The 27,311-nt window shown below is 44.7% G+C and overlaps 1 protein-coding gene across 1 annotated transcript in view; it reads left to right on the top strand.

The window, feature by feature from the left end:
- The first annotated feature begins 17,252 nt into the window (after positions 1-17,252).
- Positions 17,253-27,311, top strand: part of LOC117878232 (probable E3 ubiquitin-protein ligase HERC6) — a 41,954-nt gene continuing 31,895 nt past the window's right edge. Inside the window, exon 1 of the mRNA XM_034772329.1 lies at positions 17,253-17,546. Coding sequence (XP_034628220.1) covers positions 17,300-17,546 — 247 coding nt within the window. The 5' untranslated portion in view covers positions 17,253-17,299. The remainder of the gene's footprint in view (positions 17,547-27,311) is intronic.

Below are 27,311 nucleotides of genomic sequence, written 5' to 3'. Positions count from 1 at the left end.
CTACCTCAGAGGCATGTTGAGTATAAATAGGTTAGCATGTAAGGCACTGAGGTACTGCTGTGATGGGGTACCTAAAGTAGATAGGGAGACATGCAGCTACACACTCCGAACCATCTAAGACCAGCTCTGCCAGGGCTTCATGTAAACAGTCATCCAGGTAAGCAACCCTGCAGGTAACTTACCATTCATTGAATGGTGATGGGTCAACTGAATTGGAATGGGAGTCATGACAACAGGTCACTGGGGGAGAGGGTGGGGATGACGTGCAGTAGCCTTCCTGTGCAAGGCTTCAGTTTCAGATAATGGGAAACACTTTGCTCCATGAAGTTGGTCAAACGTTTCTTCCACTCTCTTGGAGAGCAGACAGCTCTCTTACAGATGGAGGGGGTGCAGCCTTCAGGGGCTCCGCCCATAGCCAATGGTACCATCTGACTTCTTTACTAGGACCGGGTGAGACCCATCCACTTCCATTTCTTTGAACATCAGTGTCACAAATTCCTGGAGAGTTAGTACTATGCATTGAACTGCTTGTCTCTGCTGGGACCCCTTGACATTAACACTTTACTCATCAGAGCACCCTGACATGCACTGCCTTCTTCAAAGAAGCCTGGAAACTGAGAACAGACTCTGACGCTGGCTGTAATATAACCTGACACAGGGCCACAATAGGTGCCATCCCGGGCTTGACATGATTCTGCTCCATCTCTTGCAGTGGAAGCTACAGTGCTCATAAAAGGGCATGACCCAGGCCAAGTGACCTGTCACATGGCCTGCATTTTTCTCTCATTCCAGCCACCAAGGGTACTCTCACACCATGTATGACCAAGTGGTTGTCTTTGATGACTGACATTTTTATGTGGCGTGCATGCAGAAAACCTTTTCCTGACACCATCTCTGCCGAAATGCCTAGGCTAGAACTCCCACTGTAGGGCAAAACTCTCATTGTCTTCAATGGGGCCAGGTTTTTACCCTCTAAAGGTATGTCTACGCTGATGGGAGCGTGTAGAGTACAGACCCTGCACGCCAGCTAGCACGAGTGTAAATAGCAATGTAGACAGTGAGGCACAGCTTAGGTGAGTAGAGTAGAATGCCCTACATGCCTAACCCTTAGGTATAAACCCAATACAACTCTTGACACACCCAAGCAATGCCTCCCACCTCTATACTGCTATTTTTAGCAGTGTAATGGCCCACTGCCTCCCTGCTGCAGGAGTCTTTCCCTGCTGTGTGTAGCTACACACCAGTAACTAGTGTGGACACTGCCTGCCTTTCACTGTGGCATGTAGCGATGCACGTAGTGTCCACGTCTACACGTTGCATTGTCTATATTGCAGCAACAGCTGTGTTTCTCCCAAATCTCAGCACTTCCACAGCTCCCTGGCTGATTTATTATTGTTAACAGGTTAGCCATTTCTAATCTATTGTTCTGCAAAACAAGATCATTGACTTCGATCCCTGACACTGACTCATGAAGCACTTGTGGTCTGATCATTTACAGATCCCAGGCTAAATAACTGGCCTTGATTCTTCTGTTGAACCCGTCTAATTCCTCCACATGTGGTGAGGTTTCTTCCTCCTCCGAAGCAAAGAAAAGCACCCTCAACAGGGAATTGCCTGGGGCCCGATGTCAGCATCCCTACAAGTGTTGTTGATAAGGGCTCTCTCTCAGCCTCCCAGCCAGCCCAAGGTTTAACTTGGCAGCACTCTCAGTTCTCAGGGAAATCAGTTCTGCTGTTTACCAGCACATCTACCTCCCACAAAAATCCCTTAATATCAAAAGATACATTTTAAAACCACAAAATGCCACAGAACCCAGAACTTGAAGTACTAATAATAAGGTAAAATTTGGGGGTGGGGGGGAGAAATCTGGCTCTATAGCAATAAAATCACCCACTAAATGAAACTGGGCTCAGCTCTCCTGTGTCAGTCCATGGGCTCCCAGTGGGGCCACCTAAGAGGGCAAGACAACACCTGGGGAGCTTTAGAAGCTCATTCAGCGGTCAGAGCAGACGGAGTTAGTCAGGAGTCTGCCAGCAGAAGGGCAGCAGATGAGATCTGCCAGAGACAAGGTGGTTCCTGGAAGAGAGCTGATGGCAGGAGAGCAGCAAGAGGGGTTTGCTGGCTGACCTTCCCCAACCCAGAGGGTCAGGGCTGCAGAGGGCTGGAGGCAGGAGCAGCAGCAGCAGCAGCAGCGAGAGACGCCTGCTGGCTCTAAGCTGGAGCCAATGGCCAGAGAGGGCTGAATGAAGGGGGAGCAGTGGATAGACCTTGCTGTAGTGTTAGACCCTGAGGAGCAGTGAGAGGGCTGGGGGAGTGCGGCATGCTCCCAGCAGAGAGTGGGAGTTCCTTCCGGGAGGAGCAGGGTTCTACCCTAGAAGGAATGGCTGGGTGACTGTCTTAGCAGAGGGAGAGAAGAGGCTGGATAAGGGCCTAGCTGTGATGGAAGACACTGGGGGTGGGGGGTACAGTGAGAACAAGGACTATGTGCCCTGGGGTGATATGCACTATGCCTTGGGATTTTAGTTATAGCCTATCTGCACAATGTTCTTGTTATAAACTGGCTCCCAGGAGGAGAATTGTTTAAGTAAGATCCCGAAGTGGAGTCCTTTGGGTTATCCAAGAGGAAAACTGAGGCAAGGGGCTATTAGTAAGGCTGCCATGAGGAGGCACCCAGGAGGAGGCCACTCTTTTACAATGGCCAGATACCTTCAAAAATCTGGATTTGGGAGCCTAATCCTGCAGCAACATCTGCTTCAGTGGGATTCTATATAGCCTCACTCCTGCATCCGGATATGCCATCTACAGTATACAAAACACAAACAGTAATACTAAGATGTTTATCAACTTTCACTCTGTTTGTTTCATCTCTCTTCCCCACTGTTTGTCTTTTTTATTTAGTTTGGAAGTTCTGCAGGACAGCGTCTGTTTCTTACTGTGTGTTTATACAATAGTCACCCATCACCAAAATGCAGCAGTCGTAACAGCAACACTGAACAATCCCCTTGGGAAAGCAAGTGAAAAGCAATTCCATTACCAGTTAAAAGTGACAGGGGAATTTGGGTAAATAGCATGTTCCCTTAACTGGCTTCTTCCTTTAGGTCTACCAATGGCTATTAGCCAAGATGGCAAAGCCTCTGACTGCCAGATGTTGGGACTGGATGACAGGGGATGGATCAGTTGATGATTGCTATGTTCTGTTCATTCCCTCTGAAGCACCTGGCATTGGCCACTATCAGAAGACAGGATACTGGACTAGATTGACCACTGGTCTGATCCAGTGTGGCTGTTCTTATGTATCTTATGTTTCCATTCCTAATAGCCAAATCCTTTTCATAAAGCTGGTGTACTGTTAACAGACCCCCCTGTCAGCCACTAGGATGCTAAGGCGGTAAATTAGGACCCTTCCTTTCCTGTGCGTAAATAACATTATCATAATACCCCCATTAGCTACAAAGCAGACATCATTTTTCCAGCTGTATTTGTTTTCAAAGTGCTGCTGAGGTCTTTTTGTTCCTCTTGGCTTGCTGTCACTTTAAACACAGCCCTGGCTCCTAAGCAGTTCGGAAGGATGATGCAAGCAGCTTCTCACTTTGCAATGATGGCTGGCTCACTTCTCATTGTGAAAACTGACCAGTACGTTACTTAACAAAGTCACATTAGAAAGCTGTAGCTGTCATGAATGAAAATACCTCCCTACCTCATCAACAGCCCTTTCCTCTGAAATGTGCGGCTCTTCTGGCTTGAGAGGAGTGGTTGAAATTCACCCCCGTGCAGAGCGCCAGCACACCACCTGCAGATTATGTCACACGCCCACTTGAGCCCTATTTTGAGGACTTAAGAAGGACTTGACTGCAGTGGTGAGTAGGCCTTTTGCAGGTCCTCTACATAAGAGTGAATTTCAGCCTGAGAGAGCAACTGCAGAGCCAGTAATTCATTAAACCATAGTCTCCTGCTAAGCCGTTCGTAGTTCTAACCATTAGGCCTTCCCATTGGTGTACTGTTTCTTCAGGAGAAGCTCTGATGTTTTTTTTATGGACGCTGTGCTATGATCAGCACACACAGCTAGGAATACTAAGAGCAGCTGTCCATAAACTGCGTGTCAGTGAAGGATGCGGGATCAGGCTCAACGTGATTATGGAACAGCAGCAACATGGGTCAGAATTTATTATTAGACACCTAAAGAAAAGGAAGGAAAAAGAATTGGTTACAATTTATAATACAGAGGCTGAAATTACATTGTGGTATCACTGCCATTAGAGTGCAGGTCTGGGGTTTAATACCTGTAATAACACTAATTGAAATCAATGGGAGTTTTCCATTGACATGAATAGGAGTACAAGTAAGCCCACATGACTGAGAGAAACTATAGCATAAAGCCAGTGTAGATAATGCACCTGGATTATAAAAAAAATGTATTTAGTAATTCAGTCATGTCACTAATCTGCCATTGATATGAATTTGGGGCAATTAGTTACCAAAGGAGCATAACCACTGCAATTATACTGTAATTCCATGTAACTACCGTATAATTAGACACTCTATGACAAAGTGTAACCAAAATATGTGAGAATTATCCCACCGCTACTTATTATAGTCAATGCATCTATTTTATTTGTATTCTTTTTCTAAAAGAAACTCCACACTAAAACTCCATCTAGAGCTCTTGGCACCTGCGACATGCATTTAAAAACACAAGCACAGCAAGTATAAAATAGAAATAGCCAAAACAGCAGCATGTCTCCTACCACCTTAGCTCACATCAATTACCAGCCATGAGACCAACACAACTTAACCACCCTCTCCCCCACCCCCAGACACACTCTTAATATGTGTTAACTGAAAATGATTATGAAAGCCAGGAGTTCTGACATCCTTAGGAACAAAAAGCCCCAATGTCTGCTGTCATCTACACTTTCAGCTGCAGCTTTATAGGAACATAGACGTGGCCACATTGAGACCCAGTCTACACCTAAAACTTAGGTTGACCTAGCTATGTCTCTTGGGATGCGGAAAATTCACACCCCTAAGTCCTATTGTAGACAGTGATAGGTCAAAGGAAGAATTCTTCCCTTGACCTAGCTACCACCTCTTGAGGGGATGGATTAACTACAGTGAGTGAAAAAACCCTTCCCTCTCTGTAGCCAGTATCTACACTACAGTCGCAGCACCGCAGGTGAGCTGCTGTGTTGCTTGTAGTGTAAACGTACTCTAAAATAGACAACTGCCCAGTCTGGTATCTTGCCTCTGACAGTGGCCTATACATCTTCCCTTAGAGGAAGCCAAACACCCTGTGACTGTATTTAGCCAATTTTGTAATGCTACTGCATGAAGAAACTTTCCTTGACATCTCTCTACAAGAGATCAACTTGTATCCTGAAGTCTGATAGCCAATTTTCCTTGTGATACATTTTTCACCCAGCGCCTGAGCTTAGCGTAACTGCCCTGGTTACATTTACTATAGCTGCCTAGATCAGATTAGATCAGCATTTCTCAGTGTTTTTTCAGGCAGATGACCCCTTATTTGAAGTCAGAAATATTCACAACTCCCCCATTATGTGCACTATAAAAATAAGGATACAAAAAGATGTAGCAATGTTAACATTGATAGGCCTGTGTATGAGAGAGCATGAGTGAGTGAGTGTGTGGAAAGGCTGAGAGAGAATACTTGATCTTGAAGGGTAAGAGTGTGTGACTAGTTGGGAAATGAGATTTTCTTTGCTTTGGATTGTAATAAAATGTTAACACCTTTGTGACCCCCTCAGTTGTCACAAGCACCAGTTGAGAAACATTAGACTAGCTGATCATAATGGTCTCTTCTGGCCCTAAAATCTATTAATAATATACTTATTCATATTCCAGACCCCTTAGCTACAGCACTAAACTGTTTGCCTCAGTGATTTTCTATGGTAGTGAATTCCACAGACTGATTACAGAATACATCCAGAAGTATCTCTCATCAGCCTACACTGTGGTGTCTGATGTCTCTATATAGCTGCCGCCACCAACTCGAAGAAAAAAGGATAACTTAACAACAATAACCCCGAAATATATTCAAATAGCTGTAAAGGATCATAAAGCGTTGTGCAGGTGCGTGCATGCGTTTTAGACTACTTTTTTGTCTGTTGAGTTGCTGAAAGCAGCTGGATCTTGAGTATCAATTATCTCAAAGACAGCAAATGCCACAGAAAAGAAGAAAGCTGAAATGGAAAGCGTCAATTTCAACAGATAACAGGCTTCAGAGGCTAAGGAATGAGTTTGAATGTATAACACAAAGATGGGCCTGAGTTACAAAGTTCTGGGATGTTTGAACATAGGGGTTTGGGTCAGACTCCTCCATGAGATAAAAATAGCTTTAAAAAATTAAAACATTTATAGTTTTAAAAATGGATTATTTTAAACTTTATTATGTAGTACTTTGGGACTGTCTAAAAGACAACTAACATTTTACTAATCATTTGAATATAAACTAAAAATTCTTCATAATCTAAGTGAAACAACATACTCCAGGAATTATGAGTATCTAATCTCTCTATATTTCCAGACCTGTTGGGATCCATAGAGTAAGGACATGGGAGGACTTGTGTATAAACATATTCCAATTCAAGGAATCATTACAGCTCTACTCAAAATGAAGCCCATTTCTTCGTCAGGGAAGATAAAACTTATGTCAACTATCAATTGCGTGTCTCGGTGCTTCAATGTTGTGAAAACTGATGCAATATTACAGTGATCCAGTCTGTGGATGGGTACATTCTGAGGTGTAATGCAATCTAGTGAAACAATATGAAACTACCAAGTATCAGGGGGTAGCCATGTTAGTCTGTATCTACAAAAACAACAAGGAGTCTGGTGGCACCTTAAAGACTAACAGATTTATTTGGGCATAAGCTTTCATGGTTAAAAACCTCACTTCTTCAGATGCAACTATGAAACTACAACTCGGCATACAAACCTACTGAAGTCTAGTCATGCCGCAGTGCAGAATCTAGGCATATATATCAACCAACTTGGTTAATAACAGAAGTTAAGTAAAGTAATCTTGAGATTCAAGCCTTGCAGCACTGGTTTTGTGCACAGGTGACTTTTCAAGACACCGAAGGCCTTGAAATCATCTTATCCTCTTCAACGCATGGCAAGGGAATGCAACAACAATCAGGGTTTTCTGTTAAAACTTCTTGGTTATTGTATTTATGATTCAGATGATCACATAGATATATACTTGAGGCACTGTAGAGTTACAGACAGTTGATTTGATTACTCAACTCTTTAAGCCCTTTCAAAATAGTTTGGAAAGTTAATCTCTAGGGTAGCATTTCCCTCACTTTTGAAAGTCAACTCCCTCTTTCAGGAAAATAACTGTTTGTTCTGCCCTCCGCCTCAGAATGCTGCCATGTACTAGTAAAGACCAACCTAGCTACATGTATTCATCTCCAGCTAGGCCTCTGTGCACCCTACACCTGGGGAAAAACTGGTGTAGCTGCTCATAATATGACCCTTCCATTCCTGAGAGAGACAAGGTGAGCGAGCTAATATCTTTTAGTGGACCAACTTCAGTTGGTGGAAGGGACAGGCTTTCAAGCCACACAGAGCTCTTCCTCAGGTTGCGTCCTTTGTTGGCTTATATGCTTTGACAAGCTCCACAAACGTTTACTATATTGACATTTAAAGTATCAGCACTGGTATCTGAGTTAGCAGGCAGCATTGAAATGAATGGGGCAGGTCCCGTCTCAGAGTTATTGTTTCAGCCTCTCTGCAAATTCAGGCAGACATTACCACATCACTTACACGCAGGCCATATTTGTCATGCTCTTTTTCACAACTAGAATAACTAGAGACTTACTTTTTAAAACAACTGAGAGCTGAGATTCTGGAGAACAGTTGAAAGCTCTGTCCCAACTCTCCCTCCCCCACCCCCCACCCCGCTAGTCTGCCGTGCCCCTCCAGGAGGCTGCATCCCGCATTCTTGGGAAACAATGCTGTAAGGGCAATAACCTTACTACATAAAATAGGTTATTTGGCTCCAGTCCTATAGCAGGGGTAATATTTATTCCCTAAAATGAGTGTTGTGTGTGTGTGGAATACGGTGAAAAAGAAAGAACAATAACCAAGTTAGGTGTCTGACTAGCCCCTGATTTTGTTAAATACAATTAGTTATTAAAGATCTGTTCTAATGTAAAGGAGAGGGAACAGTTTTGATGTAATCTCTGTTAGCTGGCTCACATAAATCCTAAGGGCTTGAAAGAAGAAAGCTAATTGTTTATAAAAGAGTGCTATTGAAATAGCTAGCCAAGATCAAACAGCTGCCACCAAAGGCACACAACCCGCTTTCATCAGCGTGGGCTCTGTTTGACTCCACACTATACTTGGCTAGTCCAGTAGCATCAGTTTCCAGATGTAAGCAGAGTCAGGATGAGCTCTACCCTGACATCTGGTGGTGAATTATGGCGAGTGTGGAAAAGAACTCCAGAGGCTAATCTTGTTTGCATAGGCACACCCACTCGCCTGGCATGAAACAACAGCAACTAAAAGTGGTTACTTTGGCTGGTGTGGGATCCCCAGTTTTCTCTGTTATTGGGGCAGGAAGAATAAAGTTTTGTTACCCTGATTCTGTGAATCAGGGCCAGTGGAACTGTTGTATGACAGAAGGACTGAGTGAGTCCTTCACCATTACCTAAGTAGCACTCCCTTGACAAGGGGCATGGGTTATAAAACCCAGTGAATTGAGAGAGGATGGGAATAGGTACTTGTAGTTGATGGTATGGGCCCCTCTCTGAGGGTTTAAAACACCAATTGCACTATTGCCTCTCTCCACTGTTGAATATCAGAGCTAACTTTGATTCCATTAGGAGTCTAGTTACAGGCTGCTGAGCTGAATTCACTTTGGGCCAATGGTGCACTAGCACTGGGGCTCCTCTACTATGAGCTAAAATTACTAAAAGCTGAAATCACAAAAGAGCTAAAGTTATTAAGAGCTGACATCACTAAGTGCTGTGTTAACTAGTGGGGGAGCCTGAAGCTATATTGCTAAACAGCTGGCGGAGCAGCTAGCAGAGTGGAGCCTTGCAGGGATGGTTGGAGTGGAACTGAGTGGCTCACAGGTTGGTGAGCGGAGTGGCTGGAGGAGCAGAGCAGAGCGGAGCCTTGCGGGAGCGGCCCAAGGGATGGCTGAAGTGGAGCAGAGCTGAGCGGCTCACAGGTCGGTGAGCGGAGCGGAGCAGCTGCCAGAGCAGTTCGTGGGACGGCGGGAGCAGCTCACGGGACAGCTGGTGGAGTAGAGCGGCTCGTGGTGAAGGCTGCGGCGGAACCCCACGGAGAGGCAGCCGGTCGCCCTCGGATCACGTAAGGTGCCCCTTAACACCCTGCGCCCCCCCCCATTGAACTCTTGGGCTGCACTGACCAGGAACAAAGACTTTGGGGGGGTTGTTGGACTTTTGGGACTTTGGTGATTCTTGGGTTGCTGGACCCAAGAGACTCTGGGGTTGTTGGACTTTTGGGACTTTGGTAATTCTTGGGTTGCTGATTTCAAGAACCAACGGGAAAGGACACAGCCCAATTTGCTGGGGTGGGGTTTTTTTTGCTCATGGTTTGTGTTATGAATCCTGTTTGTGGTGTTTTTTCCAATTTAATGCTGATGTCGTTTACCTCATGTTATTAAACATTTTCTGTTACACTCAGACTCCGTGCTTGCAAGAGGGGAAGTATGGCCTCTTACATACCACCCCCTGGGTGCCTTTAATTGTCCCAGGTCACTGGGTGGGGGCTTGAGCCGGTTTTGCATTGCGTTATTAAAACGGAACCCCTAGATACAGAACCAGGCCCCTGTTGCTGCCAACTTAAATGGGCAGAAGGGTTACACAAAAATGCTTGCTTTCACCTCCAGCTTGCCAGGAAACTCCATCCCTTCCTCCCAGATGGGGCCTTACCCACAGTGTTCCATGCAATTGTTATCTCCAGGGTGGATTACTGTGGGTATGTTTACGCTGCAGCTGGAGGTGTGACTGTAGCACAGGCAGCCATAACTGAGGTAGCTTTAATCTAGCTAGCTGTGAGTACAATAGCAGTGAAGGGGTACGTACTCAGGTAGCTGTCCTATAATGAAGTCCGGGCTGCTACGGCTTCGCTGCTATTGGCACTTGTGCTAGCTAGAAAAAGCTAAACTTGGGAATGTCTACACATGCTGCTGTCACATTGCCGCGTTGACATACCTTGTAACTCATTGTATTGGAGCTGAGTGTGAAGATGAAGCACTTTCTCCAACTGGTACAGAAAGCGACTGTCCAATTTCTCTATGGCTCAAGCTGCTGTAAGCACATCAAGCCCAGGCAGAAGTCCCTTCACTGCCTCTCAGTAAGTTTCCCATACCAGTTTAAGGCCTTGGTTCTAATCTCCAAAGCAATTAATACCTCAAGCCCCAGCTATATCAAAGACCAAATTTCCATCTATGAATCACCGTGTTAGCAGCGCTCCTCTGGGACAATGCAGATCACAACACACAGGACAAAGCATGTGAGAGTTGTGGACAAAGTATCTTCCATCAAGAGGATCTAGCTACAGAACAATCCTTCAGAGGAGAGCAGGCAAATGCAGCAGATGACCATCTTTAGGAAATGCTGCGAAACCTTCCTTTTTAAGACCAAAAGTGATGCTCACAATTCAAACACCCCTATCATTCCCAAACTCTACCAATTCTCCCACCACCACCCCCAAAAAATCCCCAAACCTGTCCTAAGCAAAGTTCTGACCTTGAAAAGGAAGAAGTGCCTGAGACTCCATGAAGTCCACGAGGGACTTTGCAATTGCTATTGATTTTACATGGATTTTACTATGGTGATGAGTGGCAGAACAAAACCCAACAATAGATAGTAGTTATGATTAAAAAATAACTCTGGGTTAAGGGACAATCAACTTAAAAATCACACTTCTGTCCAAAAATATTTTACTAATATTGTTGCAAGTAACATCAAGAATGACTGGAATAATGAAAAATATGTAGATTCCTCCATTTTTTTCAGCTTGTGCATTCAGTAGCTCTTTGTGCCTAGTCTGTTTCACTCTCTCTCCTCTGTATACACTGTAACGCCCTGATCCTGCAAATACTAGAGCACAAGAGTAGATGTATACATATGAGTTGTCCCACGGAAGCCAAAATGATTGATGTTCTGCCTTGATTTGTCAGTTTGTCCTTTTGGCTATCTGGGGTTTTCACACAGTAACAGGTGAGTGACAACCCATGTTTAAAATAGGAAAATGAAATTATAAAACCACAAAACTGGCAGATGAAGCCAAGGACAGGCGCTACTAGACTTGAAGCAGGAATTAACTCAGGGAAGTTCTAGGGCCTGTGTTACACAAGAGGTCAGACCAGATAATCACAATAGTCTCTTCTGGCCTTGGAATCTATAAATGTCAGGCAGTTCTCACAGTGCAACTTGGCTAATTCATAAAGTGGACTCAACAGCTGACAAGAGCTTCAGTGTTCAGGGTCAAGATGTTGAGTATTTCTGTAATGTGTTCTCATCTGATTGCAATGTATTCTAATGCACAGACTAACTTCTGTTTGAAAGATGATTTGAGCCAGAGTCTAAGGCATGTTTCAGTAGCCCATTATGAAGTGATTTTAAACATCCCTTAGTTGTGATCCAGCTACACACTTATACAGTCAGATAATCTTTTTCAGGGCCTGGCTCTGGACCTGCAGGACAGGGTTTGCTCTCTTGCTCTCAACTAGTGATAAAGTAGATCCAAAAGGGAGTGTGGGAGCTCCCCAGCTCTGGTGATTGTGTGTCATCATAAGTGTTCATGTCCTGGGCTAGAGTGACATGATGCATCATCTTGTGTGATTGTGATGGGAAAGGGCTCAGGGAAGAGGAAAAAGAGAAGAGATGGACTGTATCAGAAAGGAGTCCATGTGACCAAATGGCTCCATAAACAGCTGAACAAACTGACTTCATAATGGGACATTAAAACATGCCTTAGATTGTGTATGAGGGGGTGTACAAACCCCACACTGGGCACCAAGGGGTTAACAAATCACTTTGGGCCCAGCCAGCCCTGCCCTGCCACACCTGCAGCAAATGCTCCATGTGGCAGAGGAATTAAAAGAGAGGGAAACAGCTCATTTAGGGGCAGACCTGTGATACCTGCAGTGCAGAGCAAAGGGAAGGCCCAAATCTCTAAGATAACTGCCCCAAAGGGCCCTCCCTGAAGGAAGGGAGGAGAGGGAAACATTCCCCTCTCCCCCACATATGGATCCTGGAGTCGACATTGGTAATCCCTTTTTATTCTGTTGGAGTATGTCTTCACTACCCGCCGGATCAGCGGATAGCAATCAATCTATCGGGGATCGATTTCTCGCATCTCGTCTAGACGCGAGAAATCGATCCCTGAATGCGCTCCCCATCGACTCTGGAACTCCACCAGCGCGAGAGGCGGAAGTGGAGTTGATGGGGGAGCCGCCGCCATCGATCCCGCGCCATGAGGACTGGAGGTAAGTCGATCTAAGATACGTCGACTTCAGCTACGCTATTCTCGTAGCTGAAGTTGTGTATCTTAGATCCATTCCCCCCCCCCCCGCACCCAGTGTAGACCAGCCCTTGGTTTGAACTACCCCAGCAGGGGGAAGCCTTGGACTGGGCTAGCTTGGGTGGGTGGGAAGTGGCTCAGGGAGGGCAGCCTTAAGCAGCTTTCGTGCCAAATCACTAGTAGACCCAAAATACCCTAGGTTGGAGTCTAGTGGAGTGGAAGGGCCTGGGCTCATCTACCAACAATCCCTCTGCTGGTCATGGGGCATAGCCCTAACCACTAGGCCACACTTCCCGGCCAACCCTGAGTGAGGACTGTTACTCTGACTCAAATCATCTTTCAAACAGAAGTTAGTCTGTGCATTATAATACATTGCAATCAGATGAGAACACATTACAGAAATCATCAGCATCTTGACCCTGAACACTGAAGCTCTTGTCAGCTGTTGAGTCCACTTTATGAATTAGCCAAGTTGAACTGTGGGAACTGCCTGACATTCATAGATTCCAAGGCCAGAAGGGACTATTGTGATCATCTAGTCTGACCCCCTGTGTCCTAGAACTTCCCCAAAATAATTCCTGGAGCAGATCTTTTAGACAAACATCCAATCTTGATTTTAAAATTGTTAGTGATGGTGAATCCACGGTGAATCTTGATAAAATGTTCCAATAGTTACTTTCACCATTAAAAATGTATACCTTATTTCCAGCCTGAATGTGTCTAGCTTCAACTTCCTGTCGTTGGATCATGTTATCCCTTCCTCTGCTAGATTGAAGAGCCCACTATTAAATATTTGTTCCTTATGTAAATACAGTACTTATAGACTGTAATCAAGTCACCTCTTAACCTTCTCTTTAAGCTAAATTGATTGAGCTCCTTGAGTCTATCACTATAAGGAATGTTTTCTAATCCTTTAATCATTTTTCACTTTTCTGTAGATTCTGACACATTTTTCCTATAAAATGTAATATAAGAAAAGAGAAATAAATTTCATCTAAAGAGGATGAATTTCAAAATTTAGGACCTATTGTTGAAACACTTTTATGCATGTGCATAACTTTACTTACATGAGCAGTATCTACTCACATGAGTGAAACTATGCACATACTAAGGCCTAGTCTTCACTTACCGGCTGGTCCGGCGGCACGCCATCGATGTTCTGGGATCGATTTATCGCGTCTGGTTAAGACGCGATAAATCGATCCCGGAAGTGCTCACAGTCGGCGCCGGTACTCCAGCTCGCCGAGAGGAGTACGCGGCGTCGACGGGGGGAGACTTCCGGCCGCGTCTGGACCGCGGTAAGTCCGGACTAAGGTACTTCGAATTCAGCTACGTTATTAACGTAGCTGAATTTGCGTACCTTAGTCCGAAGTCCGGACTAAGTGGGGACCAGCCCTAAGTGTCTGCACAATCAGGCCCCTAACCAGTCCGTTTAGGAGGTTCTGAGTGAAGTGGATTAAGTCCCTACAGTACTTCCAACTGATCCTCATAGACAGACAGCTGACTTCCAGATAGCTTCATGCTGGCGTACGTGTTCACCTAAGTAGGTTACACATCCACAAGGATCTACCCACATGCAATGTGGGATCAGAGCCTCTAGCTCTGAAACACCATGATAACCACAGATTCCAAAGTTGATTCAGCCTTTCATCCTTCTGAGACAGTGTGACACAGAGGCCCGTTGGTGTTCATTGCTTTGTGTCAAAAACTCTTGTCCGGCCTGACACACTTACTACATCTAAGACACTGTGATTGTGATATATACCCAAAAGATGGGATGTAATATATCATTGAAAAACTAATAACTCATTGATCATTAATATTCTTGTGTGATGTATGTACAAGATGTGTACATAGAGTTATGGAGAGATGCTAGAAATATGTTCTTAAAATGTATTTGGCAAGCAATGCATACGCCCAGTCTGCCTTAGACAATAGAACGTGTCTTTGCTTGACTGACCTGCCTGGTTGTCAGGCAGAGGCAATGCAGGTGCATGTACCTAAAAGGTAAACAAAGCCATGAAGTTAACAAGGGGAGGAGGTAACAACTCCGCTATCACCAGTGGGGCAGGCACCAGTATGAAGTCTTCACCAGACTGCATGGTATCCCCTCCCAGAAGGAGAAAAGGAACTTTCTCAAATAATAGATTTCAGTGGTTTACTGGACTAAAAGATGGGGAGTCTGAACCTCAAATGATAAGTAATTGAATCAACTGATTGTATACAATATTACTGTATTAGAAGAGTGTATCAGATGAGGTCTTTTATGAAAGCTGACACACTGGTGATTAACACCATTGTAACATTAGTGTATTAACACTATATGAGGATTTATGAATACTCATTGATGATATGCTTTAAAGTCTATGACCAAAGAAAGGGAGAAACATGTTTTCTCCCAGACAGGAGGGAAGGCAGCTATGTACCTGCCTCTAATGTAAAGTAGACATTATGGAATCAAAACATTGGAAGACCAATGTACATACAAATCAACAGGCAGATGGTCGGAAGCCCACAGGAAGGGAAGAACAGCATGATGACCCTGCTTCAAGAGGCAGGATGTCCATGAACACAGAGAGAGAAGGGGAAACATTTGGCATCTTTCACACAGGAAGACAGGAAAACCAGCACATTGAATTTTTGTGGAAGGTCCTGACTGAGAGAAAATCAGCCATGACTAGAAAGAGGAGGGATTGGTCAGAAATCTACCTTGAATGAAGACTGTAGTTTGCTAAATCTCAGTCCCTTGAAAGTGTATTTTACTTTTTATTTGCTTGTAACCATTTGTGTCTTTAAGTGAGTTCAAGTGCAAGGGATAATCTCCTTCTTTTTATTAATAAACTTGTTTTACTTTTAATCTAAACCAATCCAGTGCTGTGTTTGAATTGAAGTGATTGTTAACTCCAGTTACAGTAATAAGCTGTGCTTTTGTCTCTTTAAGGGAACAACAAACCTTATTACTTCTGAGCATTCCAGGAGATGACTGGATGCTTCCAGGCAGATGGTTTTGGGGAAATTCAGGACTGGGGGGTGTTGGGCTCACCCTGACGGTAGTAACCCAGGCTGGTGGAGATCAGGTGGAGCTGTTGTGATGTAGGCAGGCTGCTGCGGTCTGAAAGTGGAACAAGGGCTGCATGGCACACAGACACTCAAGGAAGTGCATGCTTGTCTACTGGATGTTGGTGTCCAGGCTGTGAGGCCTAGCAGCAGGGCTGTCCCTAGGGGGTGCAGGGCCCAGGGTGGAAGTGATGAATTCGTCACTTCCAGGACTGACCCCTCACTTCCGGGACCGACCTTGCCAGGCCAATTGCACCAGCCCACGCCCCACCCCCAAAGTGCAGGGCCCACAGCAGTCGCCCCGATTCACTGTACCCATGTGACGGCTCTGCCCAGCAGCAGAGCATTTTAGGCACCCAGGGTTACAGGACTGGTGGTGACCCAACTCCTTACTGGTCTGAATTGAACCTCCAAATGTCATAGATACACTGAATACTGTGTATTTTACTCAGTGGCTCTTTCTGCTTGCCATAAAAAAATCATGTCCCCATCTGCTCTGTGTGAACACTAATGAACTCATGGTGCTGCTTGTAAGGACTGGCCTACACTAGAAAAGTTATCCTGATGTATCAGTTAAGGGTGTGAATTTTTAACCAATATAATCATACCAGTATAAGCCCTAAGTGTACACAGTTATACTAGTATATTGCATCTTGAACTGGCATAAACTATACTGTTATAAACACTGATGCTAGTATAACTGCATCCATACTAGGAAAGTTCTGCCATTTTAATCACATCAGGATTAGATCCCTACTAGAGTCAAGGTCCCCAATTCTGCAAACATTTAAATGTGTATAATTGTGCCCATGTGAGTAATCCTGTTGATTTCCACAGTACTGTTTATGTGAGTAAATTACCCACGTGCTTAACATTTAAGATTTGGGCATTGATTTGCCCCAGTTCCTTGACAAAAATTTGGAACCTCTCTGAAAAGCTTTGCCAGCTGAGATCATGGCTTCTTTTAACAGAGTATCGGCCTGGTCTATCCTACAAAGTTTTGTGAGCCTAGCTATATCCACTAGGAATGAGGAAAATGTCACACTCACTAGCTACCCCCAGTGAAGACGCAACTACGCCAGCAGAGGAGTATTCTGTGGGTTTAGCTAATGTAGTTATGCCCACGGAAGAACTCCTTCTTCTGGCTTATGCGGTGTCTGCAATAGGTCGCTCTGCTGTACTGGCTAAAGCTCTGTAGTGTAGACATGGCCTTTTTTTGTTACAGTGTAAAAGGCTTTGATCCTGCAACTTCCTCCAGGTGGGTAGGTTTCATGTGCCCACACAAAGCCCATTGCAAATCGGTGGCACTCCAGATGACCGCAGCAGAGCACGAATGGTTTTAGTCGACAAAGGAGGGCAAGCAGTTTGATTGTTATCTCTGGTTGGCCAGGGGCTGTTCTCTGGTTTGGGGGAGGTTGCGGGGCTACGGCTTTGTTTATATACACACTTTAAAAGCACTTAGGGGAGAGATTTCCAAAGGCACAAAGAGCAGTTGGGTGCCTCACTGCCCTGGGTGACTCTCTCTCTCCCCAAACGCCCCCAGTAATGCCAGGGAAAGGGCCGCAGGGAAAGCCCCCTCCCCCCGCCAGCTGCAAGGCAGGGCAGGCTGGAAAGGGACCGGCTGGGCTGGGCTGGCGTGATACAGGAGGGCGGAGGCAGGTTTCCCCGGGGTAGCGGTGCAGAGGCTGGGCGAAGCAGAAGCATCAGCCACCGGCCCAGCATGTCGTACTGCTGGGGAGCCGGCTCCTGCGGGCAGCTGGGGCTGGGCGAGGCGGCCGCCGGCGGGCCGGTGCGGTGCCGGCGGGGGCCAGAGGCCGGCGGGGGTTGGACGCTGCTGGAAGCGGCTTGCGGGGAGCGCCACACGCTCCTGCTGGGGCCGGACGGCACCGTCTGCTCCTGCGGGGCCAACGCCCGGGGGCAGCTGGGCAGGAAGCTCCGCCCGGGGCAGCGAGGCGGCTACACGCCGGGTAAGAGGCTGGGAACTGCCGGGCTCCATGCACTGGAGCTGCGGGGCCCTGCGCCACCGGGGCGGGGAGGACGGGGCCAGGTGCACGGGGCGATGCGGGGGCTGGGGCAGGCTGGGTGCAGCGGGGGATCTGTGCTGTGCTTTGCCCTGACCCCGGGCGCTGGGGCCGGAGCTCTCCCGGCACTAGGGCAGGGTAGGGTTGGGGGGTGAGGAGGGTTCCGCTGGGTGTGGGCAGCCGGCCGGGAAAGCCGCCCCGGGAAGGGTGGGGAGCTCGCCTTCCAGCCCCGGTAAGTTTCTATTTCTCCCTCCTGCCGATCCAGCTGCAGGTTTCGGATTCCGCCTGCAGGTCGCTGCTACTTTCGGTTTCGGTTTCCTGGTGGGGGCAATCAGCTGCTGAGAGGCGAAACCCAGCCTCTGCTGCCTTTCTGCCTGCGTGGGGCTGGCTGGCTCTACTCAGCACCAGTAACTCAGAAACTAGGAGTACTCTAGAATCTGTCAGAGAGGCTAGGATCAGGGGCTAGCCCTGTTAGTCTGTATCCACAAAAACAACCAAGGCACCAAGTGGGTTTTTTTTTTAACCACGAAAGCTTATGCCCAAATCAATCTGTTAGTCTTTAAGGTGCCACCTTGTTGTTTTTCAGAAAGATTAGAGAGAGCAGGTGGAGAAGGTGACAGCCCTCTCTGCACCTGCAAATCAATATCAGTGCCAGGGTGAATTTGATTTAAATCAAATTGATTTAAATCACTAGTCAGGAAGACTCAAATTAATCATGGTTTTCTACATAAAAGTGCATTCTTGTTGGTGGTTATAACCAGGGCTGCCTCCAGGCACCAGCTGAGCAAGCAGGTGCTTGGGGCGGCCAAGGGGCAGGGACGGCACATTGGGCTCTTCGGCGGCAATTCGGTGGAGGGTCCCTGTCCCTATCGGAGGGAAGGACCTGCTGCCGAAGACGAAAGCGGCGCAGTGGAGCTGCTGCTGATCGCGGCGGCTTCTTTTTTTTTTTTTCCTGCTTGGGGCGGCAAAAACCCTGGAGCCGGCCCTGGTTATAACCTTAATACATATTCTTCACAACTCAGAGATAGATGTGGGTTTCATTTTTAGAAGGTACATACTATACATTTTTAAACAGTGATTTATTTTGAAAACTTTTCAGATGAGTTTTACAGCTATATCAGAAAATGAATGACTGGTTATTTCATTTACCAAAGGTAATTGAAGCAGATATTTATGAAGTCACTGGGAGGTGAACTATCTCCAATTCAACAGGTTAATCATTAATATTTCAAGGATTTTCTTGCCATGCTGTATTAGGAGGAGAACATCACCAGACAGACATTTAAATTGTTTTATTTAACTAAAACAACAAGGTTAAGTATTCTGGATTTTTTTTCTTCAAAAACAAACTATAATATAAATACAACATTTTAACAAAACAAGCATATGTCCCTTGCTTCTCACATTTATTTCCAGACTTCTTCTCCTTGTCCAGCTCTATTCCGCCCCCAACAATCTTCTATTCATTGAACTTTTTGAAAGTTTGCACATTTAGAGAGAGGTAAGGGATTGACTCTGTGTACACACATTTGCAGAGGGACAGTAGAGTTGAGGTCTGTTATTTCTCATCTCTACATGTTTGTTTATTTATTTATTTAAAAACATTTTTGCTGTTAACAAGCATGTTACCTCTGGAGAGACAAATCCACAGTTTGAGAACTGCAAAACTGATGGTTTCTTCTAGACTGAGCACTGAGTCCCATTGGGCAGATAGCAAGATTAACCTCAATAATCTATACAGAAGCCCCTGGAACCCCATAAAATTGGGTCCCTAATCCATGAACTATGGGAACTCATTTACAATCTTTTCTTAAACATTACATGACTATATTGTCTCATGCTGTAGAATTAGAATTTATAATCCCTATTCCATGATGAGATATCTTTGAGCTATTATGTATCTTAATTAAACCCATGTTTATATAGGTTTTTCACCAAAAAGCATTTTATCAAAAAAATCCAATTTAAATTTTAAAAATCTGATATTTTTGATTTTTTTTAAAAAATCATTGATTTTTATCCACCTTGATTGGTGCAAATCAATATCGGTACAAACAAGCCTTGCTCCTGCAGAGAGACTTATGTGTTTGTGTAACTTGTAGCCTGTGAGTGATCCCGTTAAAATTACAGTGCCTACACGAGTCTTGGCACAGAATATTTTTTGTTTTCTTCATGGTATTCTGGCTACGAGCATTTTTTTATTTTAAATAAAGCAATGCCTAATTTGGTGTCCTGGTGTTGTCAGGTTGCATATCACGCAGACAAGACGAGTCGCACGTTCTGCAAAGAGAGTGCTGTCACTACGCAAAGGTTATGTGGCTGGTGGTTTATTTGTCGCCTTCCTGTGAAGCATCAGAGATGGCCGTGGTTGGAGATATGATGCTGGGTGGGCCGGGGCACTGAACGTTCTCTCTCTTGGGTGCTTGCCTGGCTGGTTATTGGTCAGGTGCTCGGTGATTCTAACTGATCACTGTATGTGGGGTTGGGAAGGAATTTCCTCCCAGATCAGATTGGCATTTGCGTGGGGGGCGCTTGCCTTTCTCTGCAGCATGGATAATCTCTGTGTCACTTGCCAGGATTATCTGGGTATATCTCACTTAATCATTTTCCTGCCATTACAGGAGCCTCGGGCATTGGTGCGGCTCAGTCCCTTCTGTTTTCTCTACGTGGCATAGAATAGCCTCGTCTGCTGTGGGCTGTCATACTTTGGTCTGATTTTGGTTTTTGGGTTTAGTGTGCAGGTGGTGGGGGTGGCCTGGTATCTACAGATGGTCAGGCTAGATGATTTAGTAGACCCTTCTGTCTTTAAACTCTGTGACTAGAAAAATAATTCAAATGGCAGGATTTCAAAATCATCCCATATGGAAGAACATGAAGTTTAAAAAGATAAACCTTGCTCAGAGAAGTGTCCCCCTACCCCCACAATAAGGTAAAAAAAATTAAGAGGGAAAGCGTTTAGTAAAATACAACACAAGCAGTGAGACTTTGGGTATAAAGCATAAAAAAAAATAGAAGATGCTTCTCTCTAAAAACATTATTGATGTTAAGGAAGCAAAAATATGTCAAGAGTTATCAATATCTGAATCTTAAGCCATCCCCTGAGAAAATTCTTACGTGGCTGATGTAGCTAACATTTTGGCATCATAATCAAAAAAGACTGCAGGCGGTCTGTTTTGCATGGCTTGTCTGCTGCTCTGCATAGCAGGGGTCATGTATTTAAACCGTTGGCTAGCTTTTTGTATAATTAGATTTTTAAAAATTGGTTGAATGTTATGTTGAATACACGTGAATTGCTACATGGAATCCTCCCTTTTGAGTGCTGTTGCTTTGGTGTGGTTTCCAATTTGTTTTATTCGCAGGTTATCTACTTCATTCTAACTTAAAGGAGGGTGTGGAATATTCCACACTGAGACCTAATGAGCTGTTTATAAGCTTTTGAAATGTTTAAAATATTTATTACCAAACTTCAATTTGTGGAAAAAATCGGTTCAGATGTGGTGTCCAAATCCCTAAACTCAGTTTCGTGGACTACTGTATCTTGTAAATACAGTGAGTTACCACTTTCTTTGTCCAGATCTTCCTGTATATTCACTGTTTCCATTATGCCACGAGAAGTAGGTTATTAATAATATTCCAGAAGCAAAAACTTTTGTTGAAAAGAATTAAGGATGGTTGTGTTGGCATTCCCCCCCACCCAACCTCCCCCCACACACACCAATACAACTCCTGAAAAGCAAGAAAATACCAATTTATGGAACACCTTTTAACTGTACCCCAGTGACTATGCAGTGCATTTTCCCTGACTGACAGACTCAGCATCCTTCCAAGGAACTTCATTTTTGCTTCCAGCAAGATAAGGAAATGTGCTTGTCACAGTCCACTGGTTCAGTACTCTGGAACTGCTCTGAATGAAATTCAGACAGGACCGACCCTCTTGTAGTGTGACTACCCCTCAGGGCATACTCTCTCTTTACGGCAAGCCTCCTTGGCTGTTTTCCTGAGCTCCCCGCAATGAGTCCACCTGAACACGACACCTGGAGAAGCCTTACATGCCCTCCACAAGGGCTATAAACCCTCAACTTTGCAGTCAGCAGTGACTGTCAGCCAGCCTTGTAAAACAGAAGGGTTTATTACACTGGTCTACAATTTTTGAGAAGTCGTCTGCTTCAGAGATAAAATGTGCTATTTATTATGTATTTTGATGTGCTGAATTCAAATATGACAATTAAAACAACTGATTGGCTACTGTTTCTAAGATATTTAAGTTTTTACATTTTGTGTCTATGTATATTGTGTAGATAGTAGAGTTTTAATCATAAATTGTAAACCTAGGTCTTTTCATGTGTTTATGGTTGCTTTACATGATAATATTTCACCTGTCCTGTTTATGTAACACTTTAAAAATCAGTAAAAGGGTTATATAAATAAAATTTATTATGAAACAAAAGGCAACAAACTATTATGTACATAGTTTAGTCCTATTCAGTGTCTACTCGGCGCTTCTTGGCTTGTCTCTTGTATTCATTAAATGGAGCATCTCTTGTCACTGTCCAGCAATAGTCTGCAAGCATTGATGGGCTCCATTTGCCCTGATAGCGTTTCTCCATTGTTGCAATGTCCTGGTGAAATCGCTCGCCGTGCTTGTCGCTCACTGCTCCGCAGTTCGGTGGAAAAAAATCTAGATGAGTGTGCAAAAAAATGTATCTTTAGTGACATGTTGCAACCAAGGCTTTTGTATGCCTTGAGGAGGTTTTCCACCAACAACCTGTAGTTGTCTGCCTTGTTGTTTCAGAGAAAATTTATTGCCACTAACTGGAAGGCTTTCCTTGCCGTCTTTTCCTTGCCACGCAGTGCATGGTCAAATGCATCATCTCGAAGAAGTTCACGAATCTGAGGACCAACAAAGACCCCTTTCTTTAGCTTAGCTTAACTTAACCTTGGAAATTTTCCACGGAGGTACTTGAAAGCTGCTTTTGTTTTGTCAATGGCCTTGACAAAGTTCTTCATCAGACCCAGCTTGATGTGTAAGGATGGTAACAAAATCTTCCTTGATTCAACAAGTGGTGGATGCTGAACACTTTTCATCCCAGGCTCCAATGACTGTCGGAGTGGCCAATCTTTCTTGATGTAGTGGGAATCTCTTGCACGACTATTCCATTCGCAGAGAAAACAGCAGTACTTTGTGTATCCAGTCTGCAGACCAAGCAAGAGAGCAACAACCTTCAAATCGTCACAAAGCTGCCACTGATGTTGGTCGTAGTTTATGCACCTCAAAAGTTGTTTCATGTTGTCATAGGTTTCCTTCATATGGACTGCATGACCAACTGGAATTGATGGCAAAACATTGCCATTATGCAGTAAAACAGCTTTAAGACTCGTCTTCGATGAATCAATGAACAGTCTCCACTCATCTGGATCATGAAGGATGTTGAGGGCTGCCATCACACCATCGATGTTGTTGCAGGCTACAAGATCACCTTCCATGAAGAAGAATGGGACAAGATCCTTTTGACGGTCACGGAACATGGAAACCCTAACATCACCTGCCAGGAGATTCCACTGCTGTAGTCTGGAGCCCAACAGCTCTGCCTTACTCTTGGGTAGTTCCAAATCCCTGACAAGGTCATTCAGTTCACCTTGTGTTATGAGGTGTGGTTCAGAGGAGGAGGATGGGAGAAAATGTGGGTCCTGTGACTTTGATGGTTCAGGACCAGAAGTTTCATCCTCTTCCTCTTCCTCGTCTGACTCAAGTGAGAGTGATTCTGGTGCATCAGGAACCGGCAGTCCTTCTCCGTGGGGTACTGGGCGTATAGCTGATGGAATGTTTGGATAATGCACAGTCCACTTTTTCTTCTTTCACACACCTTTCCCAACTGGAGGCACCATGCAGAAGTAACAATTGCTGGTATGATCTGTTGGCTCTCTCCAAATCATTGGCACTACAAAAGGCATAGATTTCCTTTTCCTGTTCAACCACTGGTGAAGATTTGGTGCACAAGTGTTGAAGCATATGTGTGGGGCCCACCTCTTGTCCTGATCTCCAATTTTGCAGCCAAAATAAAGATGATAGGCTTTCTTAACCATAGTGGTTATACTGCGCTTTTGTGATGCAAAAGTCACTTCACCACAAACATAGCAGAAGTTATCTGCACTGTTCACACAAGTACGAGGCATCTCTGCTCACTTTGGCTAAACAGAAAGGTGTCCATTTGCAAAATCAAACACTGACAAATAAGAGAGCACAACACTGTATGATTTCTGGGACGATGGGTAAACATCCTCCCCATAAAAAGACAAAATGTGGGGGAATGTAGTAAGGGGAGGCCCTGAGATATAAACCTTGGTATCAGAGGCCCGGTATGAGGCCTAAGGCCTGAACTAAAGTAATGGTCAAGACTTTGCTTTCCCTTTGTTGCTGTCCTTCAGTTTCACACACCAACTTCAACACAGTCCCGGTAGGATGCTGCTGGCTAGTTGTCTTCCATCCGTTAGGATTATCTGCTGTTGTCAGATGCTACCGGTGTGGTGCTCTGCCTTCTCCTATGTTGATATCACTTGGCTGCGTGCGTGTGTTCCTGCTGTGTGCTGCCCCAGCTCTGCGCAGATAGCTGACCCAGCAGACCCGAAGAGAACCCCCAATAACCACAGAGTCTAGTAAGGCTAGGTCTATACTACCCGCCTGAATCGGCGGGTAGAAATCGACCTCTCGGGGATCGATTTATCGGGCCCCGTCGGGACGCGACAATCGATCCCCGAATTGGCGCTCTTACTCCTCCAGCGGAGGTGGTAGTAAGCACTGCCGACAGAAAGCCGCAGAAGTCGATTTTGCCGCTGTCCTCACAACGGGGTAAGTCGGCTGCGATACGTCGAATTCAGCTACGCTATTCACGTAGCTGAATTTGCGTATCTTAAATCGACTCCCCCCTGTAGTGTAGATGTACCTTAAGATGCAAAGTCACGTCGACTAGGTTTATTGCAACCTTGGACACAATTGCAGTTCCCTGTAGGTTTCTTAGCCTAATTCAGGGCATACTACGAGAAAGTGCCTCTGGGCAATGGACCCGGCTCAGTCAGTGGCGGGACTTTCCACTGACCCCTCGGCCGGGAGCACCGGGATACATTCTTATACACAGGTACAAACAAACAAGTTACACATCACTCCTGACGTATTGAGGTGCAACTCCTCTACGTAGCAAGGTGCCGCCTCTCACCTTGTACAGATTGGTTCGATCAAAACAACTCTATCCATCATTTTACCCTTTTGCCCTTGTCATTGGGATGGGTCAGCTTGTTCCATGTTATCTGTGGAATGTTCCAGTATAGTGTGTTTTGGTACCATGTTTATACTTTAACTTTGCTAGGTAAATATATATTTATGCAACATCAGCCCTTTTCTTGCCAGCTTCTGTGAACCGAGCCGGCCTCTGGCTCACAGCTTAACTTTGCTTTATGTTAGCAAAGTCTTGACCATTACTTTAGTTCAGGCCTTAGGCCTCATACCGGGCCTCTGATACCAAGGTTTATATCTCAGGGCCTCCTCTTACTACAGGGGCTGCTGACGTATTGCTGTGGCTCTTTGGCAATGTACTTTGGTAAGTTCTGGCTCCTTCTGAGGCTCAGGTTGGCCACCCCTGCCTTAGTATAAAAGTTCTCTTATATTCTTGTGGTACTGCCATAATTTTTTCCCCTGAGGCACATTAGTGTTAAGTGTTAGAAAACTGAGAACGCCCTTGTTTTTCCTCTGTATTAACCAACACACTCATGGTCCTGTGTCAGCTCTGATCTTTCCAGTAGAGGAAGGAAACTCCATTTAGAGCAGTGGTTCCCAAACTTCAACAGCCCGTGAATCACTTTCACTAAATTGTGACATCTCATGAACCCCCTCCTAAAAATGAATATTTCCAGGGATTTAAGTTTAAATTTCCTCAGTGTGATGGATTCACTTGCTTTGCTCTGCATAGCTCTTGGAAGTCTGGAACCACTGGAGAAAGATAAAGTCTCAGGTCTGGTTCGGCATCAAGTCTGTTTCCGTATTTGGTTTTCAGATGTGCATACGAGGAAAATGCTTTCTCGCATAAGTATGTTGTTGAAAATGGTAACAAAACTGCAGCAGCTTTTTCTGCCAGAAAGGGGTACTCGTTTCTTAAACTCAGCCAAAAGTTGATCAATGATAGATTTCTGAAACTCCTTTTCAGTTCGTAATCACAGGAGATCTCAATCAATTTCTCTTTTTCCTTGGTGTTTAATATCTGTGTTGAGAAAGTGGTATCATCAAAAGGGTTGCGAATTCAGTCATTACCGCCTGACATAGCTGGAAAGTATTCCCTGAAAGTTGTGCAAAGTCCTTTTAGGTGTGCAATTATATTGGTTTTAGTGCACTGATCCAACTGAAGTTTATGTTCTGCCAGGAAGTCATGAAAATTACTGAAACACTCAGTTTGATTGTTTTCCAAACAACTTTCCCAGAACTGCAACTTCTTTATCAGGGATTCAACTCACTCTTGCACATTGAAAACTGTTATATTGAGGCTTTGAAGAGATAAATTTAGGTCATTAATTCTTGAGAAAATATCTGCTAAATAAGCTAGGCTCTGGAGCCAGACATTATTTTCCATACAGCTGGCAAGGTGGAAAGGGTGGCTGTTGAAAAAAAACTAGGATTTCCGTTCTAACCTCAAACAAGCGCACAAGGATTTTACCCCTTGAGAGCCATCTAACTTCAGTATGGGTCAACACACAGTCGTGTATACTACCCATTTCTTCACAAAGTACGTGAAATATTCTGGAATTTGTTGGCCATGATTTTATGAAATTCACCATTTTCACTGCATTGTCCAGCACTTCCTTCAGTCCCTCTGGCATGCGTTTTGTTGCAAGAGCTTGTCTATGGATGCTGCAATGAGTCCAAGAGACTTTTGATGCAACCTTTTTTGTTCGAGCTACAAATCTAGTATACTTCCCCGTCATTGATGTGGCCCCATCAGTGCAATGCCTAGGCAACGAGACCAATCTATTTCCTTTTCTTGAAAATATGCATTAGTCAGATTGAAGATATCTTCTCCAGTTGTACGTTCTTCCAATGGTCGGCAAAACAACAAGTCTTCTTCAACCAGACCTTCATTCACATAACGTACAAACAGTAACAAAATAGCTAGATTAGCTACATCAGTTGATTCATCCAACTGTAGAGCATAATATGGACTATTTTTCACTCTATGTACAATTGTGGTCTCTACATTATTTGACATGTCATTAATTCTTCGTGACAACATATTATTGGACAAAGGTACCATGTCAATCCTTTTTGCAGCCTTTTCTCCGATCATGCAATGAACTACGTCTTTTATACATGGACCAATCAAGCTCTCTGCTATGGTATGTGCTTCTGATGCTTTTGCTATTCGGTAGCTCATGTGGTATGACGCTTCAAGTGCATTTTCATTATCAGTACTTGCTTTGGATATAAAACTGGTAATGTCACTTTTCTTCTCAGCTAATTTTCGCTTGAAAAAATCAACAGGCTTGTCGAGTTGTGCAGGATGCCTAGTTTCTAAATGGCGCCGAAGTAGAGAAGGTTTGAGGCTGCTGTTTGCTAGAACATCCCCACAAATCACACACAGTGGTTTTGGACATTCTTGATCACCAATGCATGTAAGGCCATATTTTATATAATCATCGTCATATTTTCTTTTCTTTGTAAGTGACTTTCCA

The sequence above is a fragment of the Trachemys scripta genome, chromosome 5 (assembly GCF_013100865.1).
Source record: "Trachemys scripta elegans isolate TJP31775 chromosome 5, CAS_Tse_1.0, whole genome shotgun sequence".
Lineage (NCBI taxonomy): Eukaryota > Metazoa > Chordata > Testudines > Emydidae > Trachemys > Trachemys scripta.
This window is presented reverse-complemented; position numbering and strand designations above follow the sequence as displayed.